Consider the following 14,633-nt stretch of genomic DNA (forward strand, 5'->3'; position numbering starts at 1 on the left):
TATTCTGCCACCAAGCCATTTTTGTGAAATCTGTTAATTCAGACAATTGCAAAAAATCTTCTGGCTGGCACAGACTTCTGCAAGTACTGAAACATCTGAGTAAAAGTTGTCTAGTGTATTCCACTCTTAAAGGGATAGTTCAGCCAAAAATGAAAATGATGTCTTAATTTACTCTTCCTCTTTTCATTTCAAAGCTGTATGAAATTCTTTCTTCTACAGTAAACAAATGTTTTTGTTTTGAAGAATGTTGGTAACCGAATTGCATTGGTTTTGTGTCCATACAATAGAAGTGAATGGAGACCGCCCTGGTTTGGTTACCAGCATTCTTCAAAATATCTGCAGAACAAAGTCATACAGCTTTGAGATGACAAGAGGGTGAAACACAGTATTGCGCAAATACCATCCAGGATCAAAACAGTTTTTTGAGCCAGATATTGTTAATACTGTTTAACTAAAACAAGGACATGTTTGCTTGACCCTTAAAGCAGTCCTGTAGCTTTATGTTAGGGTGATGTCACGTGACCTTTTTACAGAGATACAACGCCACCATGAGAGAGAAAACCTCTCTTCATTCTCCATAAATGAATTTAGTACGAATTAATTTCTCTGAAATTTCGGAGGGCAATCCCTCACTCCATCCCCCATTACGCTGCCTGTCAGGGAACAACTCAAGCTTAATGTTTGTGCTGTTTGTCACACGTGTTATTTCTGTGAGTTTCCATTATTACGGTCGCTGTTCTCATAGCTATAAACAAACACAGATAGAGTTTGAAAGGCATGAGCTGTGGTGTGCACTTTTTTCTAACACTTTCATAGATGTCAGTCATTATTGTGTGGAGAGAATGAAGCACACAGATACAGACGGCTCCCTTCCCCCAGTACTCATAAACCCAAAATCTCACTGCCCCCCATCCCCCACAATAAAACACACACACACAGAAATATAATACTGTCTTGCTTGTTTATCAATAAGTTGATATATTAAGTATAAAAAATAAGTATATGTAAGTACTAATTATACACTAATTTTACTCATTTATTTGTCATTATTTGGTTGTATAAAAGTCAGTGTCTTTCTTTTTGCGATGTTGCATTTTTTTATATTGTCTGATTTGTGAACGTATTAACAACTCAGATATACTAAAAATAGACACTAGATACCTTCAAAGGCATTTTTAGAAGAGACAATAAATACTCTTACACACTCAGAAGAGACAAAAAAAGAAATGGGCCATTTAACTATCAACAAAGAGTAAAAATCTATATATAGGTAAATGGTGGTGGAAGAAGGTGTAATATGAAAGTTTTGATATCACATAAAATGGGTCTCAGCATTAGACAATCCATTAGTGTACAAAAATAATAAAAGGTAATCTAAAATGTGTGTACTATAGGCATCTAATGCTGGGGCCACACCAAAAGATAATCGGGCCGATTTCTTCCCTTCCGACAGTCCTAGGTAAAGTCCTGATGATTTTAAACGGCTCTTAAAATAATCGTATCAGATTTCCCTGCGGTGTGATGTGGGTTAATCTTAAATTATCAACATGTTGAATATTTACGATCAGAAATCCTGATGTGTGGGGGAAACCCAGAGGACAAACGCACAAGAACTCTGTTGATTGTCACGTGGAACAAAACAATACCTTATTAAAAAGCCAGCTGACAGATCCATAACAACCATAGTTATCACTTATAAGTTATCATTTGTTTCTTCTGTCAAAAGCATTACAAACACTATAATCGCAATAACCAAACATTTCAATAAAAACCAGGATATGTACAAGTGACGGTAGTAGTTGGAGTCCGAGTGCGTGGATGCTTGAAGGTAGAACAGAAAAAATTGGGGCAAGTGGAGCCAGTAGACTCTGTCGGGTGATAATGACAGCAGCAATTTTTTCAACAAAACTGTATTAATGTTTCTTTTTTAATTACTGTGAAGACATAAATAGATGTTTTAGACGACAGCCGGGCAACTTAATTTAATTTAATTATGTAAGTTTAAACAACAAAATGATTTTTTAGCAAGTATTTGCTTTTGACCTGAGGGTAAGAATGTTGTTCTGAATGTTTTGCTTTGTAAAAACACTTAATATTAAAATGTGACCTAGAAATAGCCTTGTAATCCCACTTTCTGAAATAATACACCCACAAATCTATTTGAACTGTAACATGAACTCATTCTTCTCAACCAAAGCTCATAGCTAAGATCTCTAGTGAGAAATCACTTTACCATTATTTGCAGCCTCTTCGGAGAAGAAGTGGGATGACACAGAAGAAACCAAGGTTTAAATCTTTCATTTGGTATTCTATGTCTCTGCACACCAGAGAGAAACCCTCTGGTGTTCTACGACATTTACAAATGATGAACTCGATGCAAGAAACCATAATTAACCAGATTATGGCATAAGAATTTATCTATAGATTTCATCGGATACTTCAATGGCATTCCGTGTATTTTACACTTGCCCTCGAGGCTATTGGCTCCGACTATCTTTAGCTATCATCGAGACTCATAAAACAAACATTTCAAAATCTGTTTAAAAATGTCCCAAATATCATCACATTTTCAACCAATTTATTGTTTGGCAAGGAAAGTACAAGCAACCGTATCACAAAGATGTGCTGCGAAGTCACTAGAATTTGCTACATGCTATTGATAGTCAGAGGCAGGTGGTCTTAAGCATTTATGGGGAGGGGATGTTTTCATTAAAAAGCACTTTTACAAAAAATGGCACTACAGAGCATTTCATTGGAAAATAAAAGGTCTACGTCCCTGCAAAGAAGATGAGTCATTGATATCTTTAGACAATTACCCAGAAGTGATAAGCTGTCAATTTTAAATGTGATGTCATCTGCTGAAATGTCAATTTGGTCAATTTTTAGGAGTATACTAATACACTTAAACACTTATGGTCTTAAATGGACTAAAAGCCCAAAAAGTGTCTTTAACAAATATTCATGCAACACTGCAACAATATCACATGCACACACATTTACAGCAATACATTTACAACATTTATTAACTGTACTGCATTAGATATAATATACTCTTGGTTTCCTTTCCCATCACTCTGATAACAACAGTTGACCTCATTAAAGACTCTCCCTTGTACTGAGCCCATCAGGGCATTATTCTTACAGCACCTGGTGTCCATGGATATGACAAGACTCTGAATGCAACACGATGATGTGTTTCTCACTGACAAACAAACACAGCTGTGAGAGTGCCATTGGACTTCAGGCATTTTCACATTCAGAATTAACTCCACATTTCACAACCATCTCAAGAAACACGACCAAACACATGGAAACTGTATTATTGATTGGTGAGTGTATCCAAAGACCAGAGGGATATACATATAATTTATTTCATTTTTCCTCTGACGTTTATTGCTAAATCAGCTATTCTTATAGATAAGTCTGTTTGACTGAGGGTAGATGATGAAAAGTTTGGACTGCTTTTGTTTGCTGCTTGTAGCAGAGAATTCTTTATATGTGTCATGATTCTTCCTCATCATGTCATGTCTTTCTTTGTCTTGTGGCAGAATTATGTTAGAGCCTCATGTTTTGTGTGGAGAGAATTTTGCTTTCTCTTGGTCTCGTCTATGACCCCGCCCCTCTCGTTTAATCGTTAAGCTTCCCATCAGTGTTTCATTCCCCACACCTGCCTATTCTTAACTATCCCTTCTTGGTTCCCCTCTATCATGCCCTCTTGTTTGCTGTCTTGTGCTGTTGGATTGAACCATTAGTTGCTGTGTCTGCCTTGCAGTATGTATTTACCTGCCTTGTGTCTTGACGCCTCGTGTTCTCTAGGCTTGTCAAAGTCCAGTGACGTTTTTGTTTAGTTATCCTGATTCCTTCTTCTGCCCCCTTGTTGAGTATCTGTTTTCCCCATCGTGGGTTCTTTGTTTTGATCATTAAAGTTTTTTGTTCAGTACTGCTGCCTGCGATTGGGTTCTTCCCTTCCTCTTCCTTCACAATATGACTAGGACTGTGCTCTGGGCACCACTTAAATAGAGAATGGTCAATAAATCCCAGCATCACTTACAAGGCAAAAAACGGGTCTGTTCGGCCTTTACAATCTTCTAGATTTTTACAGTTTGACAAAGATAAAGGTAGTTGACCACATCTGAGATTTGTCACCTCTAAAACCTTCCAAAGGATAGATATAATGTATAATGGCTGCATGTACAGTTCAGTCAAATCCTCCCACACCTTGTACAACAGACATTAGCATTTTGTTGCTCATGCTGCAGTATTGAACCTCCCAATACAGAAAAACCTACACTAATGCCTCCTGGTTTTGAAAACCGGCAAAGTGGGGTCTTAAATGCCATGTTCCCAAATCTTATCTATAAATTCAAGAAAATTAGAAAGACAGAGACAGAAAGGCTAGACTAGGATAATCTGGCACAAAAATCTGCCTCCGCAAGAACAGTTTCTCTTATTGCCCTTTAGAAAGGACATTCTATGTTGAGTTAAACTCAAATAGGACAGATATAGATCAGACGCTTGTACTTCTTCCGGAACTGTAAGGTTGCTTTCAGGGGGATACCAAAGTGATCCAGTGCTTAAAGAGATGAAGAGGACCTGAGGAAGATCATATTAAGTATTAAGCTATTAAGTATTAAGATACTGTATTAAGCTTGAGTTTGTTTTAGTTCAGTCTGGGAATTAATAACATAAAAATATTGCCCAATAAGGATAACAATTGAAATAAATTGGACACATGTCCATTCCTAAAAACTAAATTTAAAAATGTGTATTTCTATTTACTCATTTAAAGCTCTAATTCATTTAAACAACCAATCTGTGCACATATTGTCAGATAACAGCTCTTGCATTTGTACCAGTTTCGTAACTTGATCTGATTGAAATGTGCGACAGTGGACGTCAGCACCACGGACAGCGGTGCTGCTATGACGTCACGCCACGTCCACCTCAATCCATTTCTGTAAAACAATCTTTTCATCTTTTGTCACTGTTAAGAGTGGAAATCACTACTTAAGAAGTCTATGCAAGTGCTGCTGCAAAAAAAGGAACATTGAGAACTAATTTCACGTCGACACATTATGTAAATCAAATAATACTGTTTGCATTTCACCTTAAAAACGTCCTTCCCCTTAGTTTAAGTAACTAAGATTTGGAAATGACACAATCAGACTTTCAAACCCATTTCTGTGATGCTGCAAGTCATGCAATGATCGCGAGTGTTTCGTGTTAACGTGTTGTAAAAAGACCTTGCGATGCTTGTCATTTCTGTGACATTATCACGGTTGGCACAATTAGATTACAGCTGTGTAAGTGCAGTTAGCATGACTGATGTATTTTAGTGCCTTTACCGCATACCCCTTTGCTGACCAGTATTACGATCGCCCTATAAATTCAGCGTCGTTTATTATCAGGAGCGCGTTCGCAAAAACGCATATTCGATGTTACTGTCACCTATCAAATCTTCTGTTTCATTCGGTTTATTGGAAGTGTAAAACGGGCCCGGCATCTCTCAATGCCCACTTACAACTTTCCTCAATGTATTCCAATGGTGCAAATACGCCGCAGGCAGATATAAAAAGCCATCGCTTTCTACAACATCCATGACATTTAAAACAAGCTCTCCACCAAATGCATGCGAAAACGATACACAGAAAAATAGCATCCCTAGAAGACACAGCCCAGAAAGACTGCAGTAGCAATGTGGCCAATACAGGCCGGTCGCTGCATTCTCCATAGCGAGAATCCACGGAGATTGCAACAATGTGTCTCACACGGTTCTCAAATGCAGTTCAATGCGTCCTTACCTGTACACCCACTCCAAGGGATGAATGTTTGTGCCAAAGAGCAAATGGCGTAAAAGTGATTCTCATGCGATGTATCAATAATCCCGGGATGGATTCACCGCTCCGCTGTCTCTTTTCTCGGACATACTTGAGTCAGGTAGGCTATATAGCGTTCAGATGCAATAAGATGGGAATGTATGGCGCAAAACGCCGCTCGGTCCGCTCGATGACACCGGTCAGTACGCTGCCTCCAACGGTGATATCACACACATGACGGTAAAATATGTGTATGGGGCAGATTCGCTTGCTCGCTCAGATAACCGGTGTACTCGGATATCCCGTGCACCGGATACGCGCGCACTCCCTCTCCTTGCGCTCTCAAGAACGTGGAGGAGAATACAGCAGCAGAAAGGTGGGGATGCCACAGACAGACGCTCACGCACACGTACAGGCGCACACGCGTATAAACACGGAATCATATATATTTTTTAGGTTATATTGCTAAAACAATTCACAGACTTCTATTGTTTTAATTCCAGGGGTTATTATAAATATATTATAAAATATTATAAAAGCTTCCTCTTTTTCCACACAAAACATGTGGACAACAGAATGACAAGTTATACCGTGTTTTCCTTTGCTTTTGACATTCACTGTTTTAATATTTTGGTGAGGACATTCAAGACATGTATAATAATGGTAGCCTACTATCCCCTATGCATTTTTACATTTTTAATTAACCATGATTTGGCTAGCGGTCCACAAGAGGTAAATGTATTTGTTGATGTCCAATGTGTTTACTATGTTTGTTTAGTTTGACAAAAAATATAATTGTTTTACTAACAGTTGTTGTGCGGTTTGCACTGCTCTCATAGCAAAAATTTAAAATAATACTGCAAAAAACATTTTACTGTGTTTTATGCCCAAATCTTGAAAGGAGACCTGTATGGGTTTAATGGTAACATCCATTAAAGACACACCACCAGACATTGGGCTCTCTATACTGTACAGAACATCCTTGGTTAAGACAGAAATGTGCTTTGCTGCAGTGATTCTCAAACTTTTTCGTGAGAGGCCCCCTTTGTGTGGTGCATCTCTTTGTGGCCCCCCAAATAAAAACATCGATTTTAATTAAACCAAAAACATGTTCAGGTATACAGTGCTGGAACATAAATTATTTGGGTTTGTGGTCTTATTTTCCTGAAGTTTGATTGCATAAAATGTATGATACACTTCTATATTTTATAAAATGCCACAAAATCTGTGTCCCCATGGATCCATCTTGGCCCCAGTTTGAGAACCACTGCTGTAGAATATTGTTGTTTTTTATTTTCCTTTTTTATAACAGCTGTGCTTTGGGGCTGTTCAGCTGTATGAATAAATCAGACATATGAATGATTAGAAATCATTATTTCAGGCATAGTCTTTGCTTACGGTAAGATAAGGATATTGTTTTGTTATCTCATTTTTATTTTGTATTTTGTAACCATAAAGAAAAGTTTTCACTTCTTTACCCTGAACTATTGAACCCTGTGGCAAGTGGTGATATCAATGCAAAATAATGATAAGTATAAATTTCAATCCGGGGAAAATAACGAATAGCTTCTAAAAAACAGATTTAAAACCATTCAAAAATGTGCAAAGCTCAATTCACACAAGATTTAATCCGTCCGAAATGATAACGAGCACCCTGCAGAACACAATCGCTTCGTAGAATAAAGGGCTGTATGAATAATGACGTTTGTATATTAAGGCAGCATGATTTTTATAATGTCGCTTCCCCTTTAAAACGTTTTGGGAGGAGCTTCGTTGAGTTACAAGCAGCGCCCGCCCTTTACCTAATACTCTTTTCTATGGTTGGTTAGAGGTTCTTTATAATTGTGTGTGATTGGCCAGTTTACAAGTCAATCATAGATCCGTAGCAGATCCAGGGCGGGGTTTGTGGGTGGGAGGGTAAACGCGCTTAGTTTTCCTCAGAGCCGTTAAATATGAGAGTTACGACACATGGTTGATGGAGGCCTCAATAGTTCCGAACAAATCCGTGAATGTCAACCTATTTAAGTTAATTTTGGCGGGACAGACAACTATATTTGCATAGTTTTAGCTAAATATATAAGTACTCTGAATACTACGTTGACTGCATTTATAGCAGCATTTTGTCTGGGAAGTAATGTGAATATAAGATATACGAATATACGTTCTATGAATATAAGATATGTCCACCAACTCGTTGAAATGAATAAACATGTCGTTTTAAACCAACTGTACAGCAAATGCGTTTGGGAGATCATGAAACGAATGGGCTTCACTGCATTGTTTGGAACTATTGATCGCTCCATGACACGAGTTACTTCCGCATTCCATTCTTCCAACTGACGTCTACGTGAGTGTCGTAACTCTGTTTTTCAACGGCTGGTGTTCCTGAAAGAGGCGTCCCTACTCACATGACAGCGGTGACATTAAACGCAGAAGATCAGAATTATCCAGTCAGATTTCAGAATAAAGTCTCTATCACCAGTGGTACTGACCCCGAGCTTTTCTTCTCGCCGACATGTCTGATGCTATTAAGAATGTGGCGATTTTCGGCAGCACGGGGATGACGGGGTTAGCGACCTTACCGATCGCAGTGTCCGCAGGTAAACTCTTACACAATGATATCTGGGGGTTTGTGATTATGTCATATCTTTTTTTCTTTGTGTCACAATATTAAATGCAAAGAATGACTTTAAACTAGCACACTAGCAAACATAAATTTAGTCAAGTCTGTCCAGATATGAATTGTTACAAAGTGCTAACTTTGGATTTCATTTGAGTTCATTTAAAGGTTACTTTACATACTTTTGCAGTAGCAATGTGGCCATACAGGCCGGTCTCTGCATTCTCCATAGCGGGAATCAACGGAGATTGCAACAATGTGTCTCACACGGTTCTCAAATGAGGTTCAATGCGTCCTTACCTGTACACCCACTCCAAGGGATGAATGCCAAAGAGCAAATGGCGTAAAAGTGATTCTCATGCGATGTAGCCTATCAATAATCCCGGGATGGATTCACCGCTCCGCTGTCTCTTTTCTCATGCATACTTGAGTCAGGTATATAGATTATAGATGCAATAAGATGGGAATGTATGGCGCAAAACGCATCTCGATGACACCGGTCAGTTAACAGTTTTACAGATAGCAGATATCTAAAGTTAAGCTTTGAAGTGCTTTTTAGTGTTAAAAAATGTGGGTTCACAGGTTTAAAAGGTTTTAAGACATACATTTAGTCAAGTGTGTCCAGAGATGAATCGTTACAGAGTGCTTACTTTGGATTTCTTTTGAGTTCATTTTAAGGTAAGTTTACTTACTTTAGATGTTTCGCTAATTTCCTATATAATGCTTTTTAGATCAAGGCGTTTGCAAAATGTCTTAGTCATGCAAAAAAGTTTAGCTGAGTCATAAGGGATGATGCACTTCAAAAGATAAGCAAAAAGCCACTTATCTGTCTTTTATCCAGACGGTGCAGAAGAGGGTGGTCGTGGCCAATTTGCCTTTACTTTGTCTGAATTCAGAATGAGAGAATAAGCAACTACCAAAGACCTAAATTGAGTTTATGTGATGCTGTACATTGGTGGCCCCAAGATTGTATGACCGTTAGACATTTAGCATACATTTTTTTGCAATCAAACATCAGAAAAATCGCACCACCAACCAAAATAATTGATGTTTCATAGGGGCCACAACGCAAAAGTTTGAGTTTGAAACCACTGCTTTACATTTTGTGTGCATGTGATGGTCACTTATTACCTCCTTTTCCAATTTCCATCGTTGTCTGATCAATCTGAAGTTATCACACAATGACAGCAAGAAATTCCTCCATAGCTGCTGTTTTATCCCATTGTTCTAGTTCTAAGCTTATTACTGTTCCAGGTTACAATGTGACCGTGCTGGTGAGAGACCCGGCTAGGCTTCCTGCAGACCACAAGGCTTCCAGGGTGGTAGTGGGGGATGTTCTGAACAAAGATGATGTTAAGAAGACTTTGGAGGGTCAGGATGCAGTCATCATAATATTGGGGACAAGGAATGATCTTAGTGAGTTGATATAAACTCAAAGATATTTCGACATGTACCTACTGCAGCAAGCAATGCATCTTATTTACTTATTTTACATTTGTTTGAAATTGGTTCTACAACCATGATGTCTGAGGGAACACGGAACATTCTGGAGGTCATGAAGGGCCGCGGAGTGCGCAAAGTTGTTGCGTGCATGTCAGGTATGAATGTGTGATGTGTTTAAGAGTATGTTTCTACCCCACAAGTGTGCATGTTGGTCAAGGCATTATTATAAAGTAACAATCTTCTGTTGCATTCACTTTTTAAGCATTTCTGCTGTGGGATCGCTCCAAAGTTCCTCCTCGCCTGGTGCCTGTCACTGAAGATCATGACAGAATGTACACTGTTTTGAAAGAATCAGGACTGGACTATGTAGCAGTCATGCCTCCACACATCGCTGGTAATGGTCACTAAATGCATACCCAGAATGAACTATCTACTTGAATTGATTTGCTTTTTATTTTCATCATGCTACCAGGACAATATATCCACAAAACATATTTAAACTTATAATGGCATTGTGGAATAAAAACCAAATAAACGTTATTCGTCATTGCTGTCGCTTATGCCTGTTTATGTTGTCTTTCCAGATGACAAACCACTAACAGAGAAATACACCGTGACCGAGAACATGTTGAAAGGGAGAGTTATATCCAAACATGACCTGGGCCATCTATTTGTCAAGTGCCTTTCCACTTCTGAATGGGATGGAAAAACAGTTGGAGTTTGTGGAGAATATAGCTAATCTATCCAGTCCTTTGTTTGAATGTGCACCGTCTGATAATTTTGATTTTTTTTGACATAAACATGCTGACCAGCAATAATTGTACTTGTAGTTAATCATTAACTTCCTCAAAGATGTGAGCTTTTAACATATTTACATAATGACATTTTGTACTTATTTGATTAAGATAAAAGCATTAGCGTTCTGCAACAAGTTCTGCCAAATTTTGCTATTTTGTAGTCACAGAAAATGTTTCTGTTGTTTAGAGAATTGATACTTTTCCGTTTTGCCTTAAGAAACATTAATGGTGTCTTTGGCCTGAAAATGTTGAAGTAATTTATCTTCTTATTTAATAAAGGCATTATTAACAGTTTAGAGAGTGGTACATTTTTTGTTTTTAGCTTTTCATGATATATAAACAGCAGACGCAGATGTAGAGTTTGACGTTGAAATTCTGTAGGCTCCGCCTATACAACTACAACACCCAGAATTCCCTTCGCGCATGACGTCAGAACTGATTGAATCACTGGCGGGAGTAAAATTCCAGCAAACGGGTTCATCGACCGAAACTTTGGAAGTGTAGTTTATAGTAGTCAAATTAATCTTTACATTTGACGAATTCACGTCGTTTTTTGCAACTAGTCAGCCAACATAGGTGAGTTAAATCGCATCTTACACGTGCTACAGACTTTAATCGGCGTGAACAGTTAACGTTAACTCGCTAAGCTAACGCATTGACTTCTGTTTACAAAGCAAAGGCGAATATACTTCATAAGATTTTCATAATTGTGGTCATGTTTAGTAATAATGTGTCGTCAATAACTGTTTTATACTAAGCTAGTTGTATGTCAAGACTCACGATAGAGATATTGAAAAGATGAATATAGATTTTATACAGCGTCCTGCTTTAAAACAGTGAGTTACCAAAGTTGCTATGCAGACATGTCGGTGGTAAACGTGCAAATGTGATCATTTTAACAACACGACGAATAATCAATGCTTTGAAATGCGCATATATTTTAATAATTGTAAATACATAACGTGCTAACGGGTATGCATTTATTACCAAGATCACAATCTGTTTATATTCGACTGATGGCCTGATGATGGAGTCCAGACATAAGTCAGGTTTTCTGTTTAAAAAGAAAACTTGTGTTATGGATGTGACAAACAAGTACGCACTTTGATGAGTGACAACATACTTTGTTGGATTTCTGTGAATTAAAATGCAGAAAACAGACAATAATACTCAACATATGGGCTGGCTCTTCACAGAACAATAAAATATGAACATGTTAATGTCTATTGATGTGAAATATGGACCGTTATTAATGCAACAGTTTACTTGAGGCTAAAATACACTACAAGCTTTTGCACAGATTTTCAGTCTGGACTTGTTGAAGTCTTGCAGATTTTGATCGACCTTCGGACCAAAAGAGCCATTTTGGACCCTCTTCCACCAAAAAAAATTGGTCTATGTACCTTTATATTACTATTACACAGCATGTAAGGTTGTAGTTTCTCAGTTCAGTAAAATGCAATTCATACATTTATGTTCCTGGCAAAAGTGGGATTGTTGCAATTGGAGAGTAGCGCATGCGCTGCTGTAGTTTCACTTCAACTTTTTTCTGTGAACTTTTGTTTTGGCTTCTGTTTTTGCAGCGTTTGATGGACAGCCACAAGAGACCGCCTACTCTCCACATACGGACATCATGCGTAAACATTATGAGAAGCGACAGGGTTTAAACTATGCCAGCAAAAGACCTTAAAGTTTGGTTTAAAGACGAAAAAAGTACCAAGCAGAATGTTTTCTTGACGGATACAGTGTTCGGGCTGTCTCACATCTGTCAAAGCAGAAATAAACATCTGCTCTCTGTATGTTTTTTCATCTCCAGTTGCGCTCAGATGTACACTGCATGCACTTATTTCGTCTATTCAAATGAAATATCTGAAAAGCAAATACACGTGTATGTGTATTTCTTTAAGAAATCAGGACAGAAGTGGTTAAAAATGTACAAAATAGACGGATTTACAGCAGCAAGCGTAAACTGTTATGTGCCTCTTTCCGAAAGAGCCGATCTAATACCAGGCATAAGGAGGGGCTTATAAAGACGTCAGGGAGCCGCAGAAGAGCCACATGTGGCTCGAGAGCCACGGGTTGCTGACCCCTGAGTTAGTGTGTTTCTGTATTTTCATGTAGGATGTCTAGTTTAAAAGAAATCTGTTCAGATTTTGTAAATCTTGTAGTGTATTCCAGCCATTTCCAGATTATAGAAAACTATGCTTTTAAACACACAAAAATACAAAAACACCAGTAATAAGGTGTAGTTTCCACTTGATTATAGTTCAGTTAACCACATATTTGAAGTGTTTATATTGGACAGTGTGTATATTGGGCAATGTGCATGTTGCTTTGGATACTTTCTGGGTCAGTAAACTTCAACTTGGGTTTTATGATTTTTTTTTTGCAGAGGTTGAGATGGTGGCTAAGGGACAGAAGCGTAAACTCCATGGGGATTATGAGACCGGTGGTTCCGTTTGGGAAAGTCAGCTTCAGTCGGTGTTGGACATCTCCATGGATAAGTTTCACCGTGACCAGGCCTTAGTGGAGCCCAGCTTATTACGCTCTGTCCTTATCAACAACACACTTCGGCAAGTCCAGTCTGAGGTAGAGTCCCTGTCTGTTGTCGGAAATCCAAAATCACAAACCTACACGGAATCCCAGCTGGAGTCTGTATGTAATGCACATACGGGTGAGGATTCCATGGCCTGGTCTTCAGAGGATGAGTTTTCTTTATCTTCAGCCATCTCTACTATTCTCAAAGATCTAGATGAAATCATAGAGGGTAGTGGTCCAGGACCTTGTGTATCTCAGAGGGCTCCGCTTGGCTCTATTGAGAATGTAACAGGAGATGGAAAGTTCACACAATCAGGTTTGAGAACTGAAAGAACATCTGATATAATATCATCATCCAGCAGAATAGACCTGATGTATCCTAGTGGTCTTCAGGATGTAGCTTTAGATAAACTGCTTCTGGACATTGATACAACCGTGTTTGAACCAGAGGTGAATTTTCTGCAAGGTTTTTCTGTTACTGCTGATGAGCTGTTCAAGTGTCTGCCACCAATGTCCAAATCATCATCCTTAAACTCTCCCTCATCTTCAATCTGTCACGGTCAGGCCACGTGGGAAATTCATGAAATCGAGCATGTTATGGACATCCTGATGAGAACTTGCCCACGGAGTTGATTCTACGTTGAGGCTTCTCTAGTATTAAGAACATTCTTGCATTAAGTCACCTGAGGAGTTCACCTGGGATGTCAAGATTGTTCAAGTCGTGAAGGCTTTGAGATTGAGTCAACAGAAAGTTGTGTTTGTACTTTTGTTACATGTTGAAAGTATTCTTATGAGATATAATGCACTTTTCATCAAGTTAAATCCTAAGGTTTTAAACCGGGTGATCTAGAGTCAATGTAGTTTGCAGGTTATCACTGTGTGTTCAAATCGAAAAAATGTTATCCAATTGTGTATATTTTAGTAAAAAACGATTATGTGCATTACATAAGCATAATGAATATAACTTGTGCTGTTTCGACACACACACACACACGTGGGTGCCTGTGCAAATCATTTACTAATGACATTGTTTATTTGTATATTGAATATTAACCACTCTTTGTATTCTATTGTTCTTGGAATAAAGTGATATTTGGTGACACCCAGTGGCTGGATGGAGTATATGTGAGAATTAAGAGTAATATTTTGATGCTAGTTGAGACTATAAATCACCTTACACCTAACGTTGTAGTTGGCTTTATAGTGTCATCAACATATGCAGAACAAATGTTTTTATTCTACTATGTAATGGATTAGAAATGTCAAAAAATTTGTTACATTGTGTTGAATTCCGTTTTTACCTCCCTTCACTTTCATAAAACACATTTTTGTTTGTAGGTCTAAAAATTAAATTCCTTATCAAAGCAAATCACAATATTACACGATTAGACATTTTTACCCATTCTAAAGCACCACACA

At 38.2% G+C, this 14,633-nt stretch overlaps 2 protein-coding genes across 4 annotated transcripts; both read left to right on the forward strand.

Moving 5' to 3' along the window:
- Positions 1-8,238: 8,238 nt before the first annotated feature.
- blvrb (biliverdin reductase B) lies at positions 8,239-10,970 on the forward strand. The gene is made up of 5 exons (XM_079465594.1): positions 8,239-8,416; positions 9,691-9,852; positions 9,945-10,034; positions 10,142-10,273; positions 10,464-10,970. The coding sequence occupies exons 1-5, from the start codon at positions 8,332-8,334 to the stop codon at positions 10,616-10,618; spliced, it is 624 nt and encodes a 207-aa protein (XP_079321720.1). The 5' UTR covers positions 8,239-8,331; the 3' UTR covers positions 10,619-10,970.
- Positions 10,971-11,039: 69 nt separating this feature from the next.
- sertad3 (SERTA domain containing 3) lies at positions 11,040-14,512 on the forward strand. 3 transcript variants are annotated; one of them, XR_013787202.1, is made up of 3 exons: positions 11,040-11,252; positions 12,670-12,769; positions 13,069-14,418. XR_013787202.1 is itself a non-coding variant. In XM_079465593.1 (2 exons), the coding sequence occupies exon 2, from the start codon at positions 13,077-13,079 to the stop codon at positions 13,845-13,847; it is 771 nt and encodes a 256-aa protein (XP_079321719.1). In that variant the 5' UTR covers positions 12,701-12,769; positions 13,069-13,076; the 3' UTR covers positions 13,848-14,313. The 3 variants fall into 3 exon arrangements, 1 of the variants encoding a protein (XP_079321719.1); XR_013787201.1 differs by lacking the exon at positions 12,670-12,769 and having other exon boundaries at positions 13,069-14,512; XM_079465593.1 differs by lacking the exon at positions 11,040-11,252 and having other exon boundaries at positions 12,701-12,769; positions 13,069-14,313.
- Positions 14,513-14,633: the final 121 nt, after the last annotated feature.

This window comes from Barbatula barbatula (assembly GCF_947034865.1).
Source record: "Barbatula barbatula genome assembly, chromosome: 10".
NCBI lineage: Eukaryota > Metazoa > Chordata > Actinopteri > Cypriniformes > Nemacheilidae > Barbatula > Barbatula barbatula.

Coding starts and splice junctions, on each gene's coding strand:
- sertad3 (XM_079465593.1), top strand. CDS start 13,077: ATGGTGGCTAAGGGACAGAAGCGTAAACTCCATGGGGATTATGAGACC.
- blvrb (XM_079465594.1), top strand. CDS start 8,332: ATGTCTGATGCTATTAAGAATGTGGCGATTTTCGGCAGCACGGGGATG. Junction 9,853..9,944: donor GGGGACAAGGAATGATCTTA/GTGAGTTGATAT, acceptor TGTTTGAAATTG/GTTCTACAACCATGATGTCT. Junction 10,035..10,141: donor AGTTGTTGCGTGCATGTCAG/GTATGAATGTGT, acceptor TCACTTTTTAAG/CATTTCTGCTGTGGGATCGC.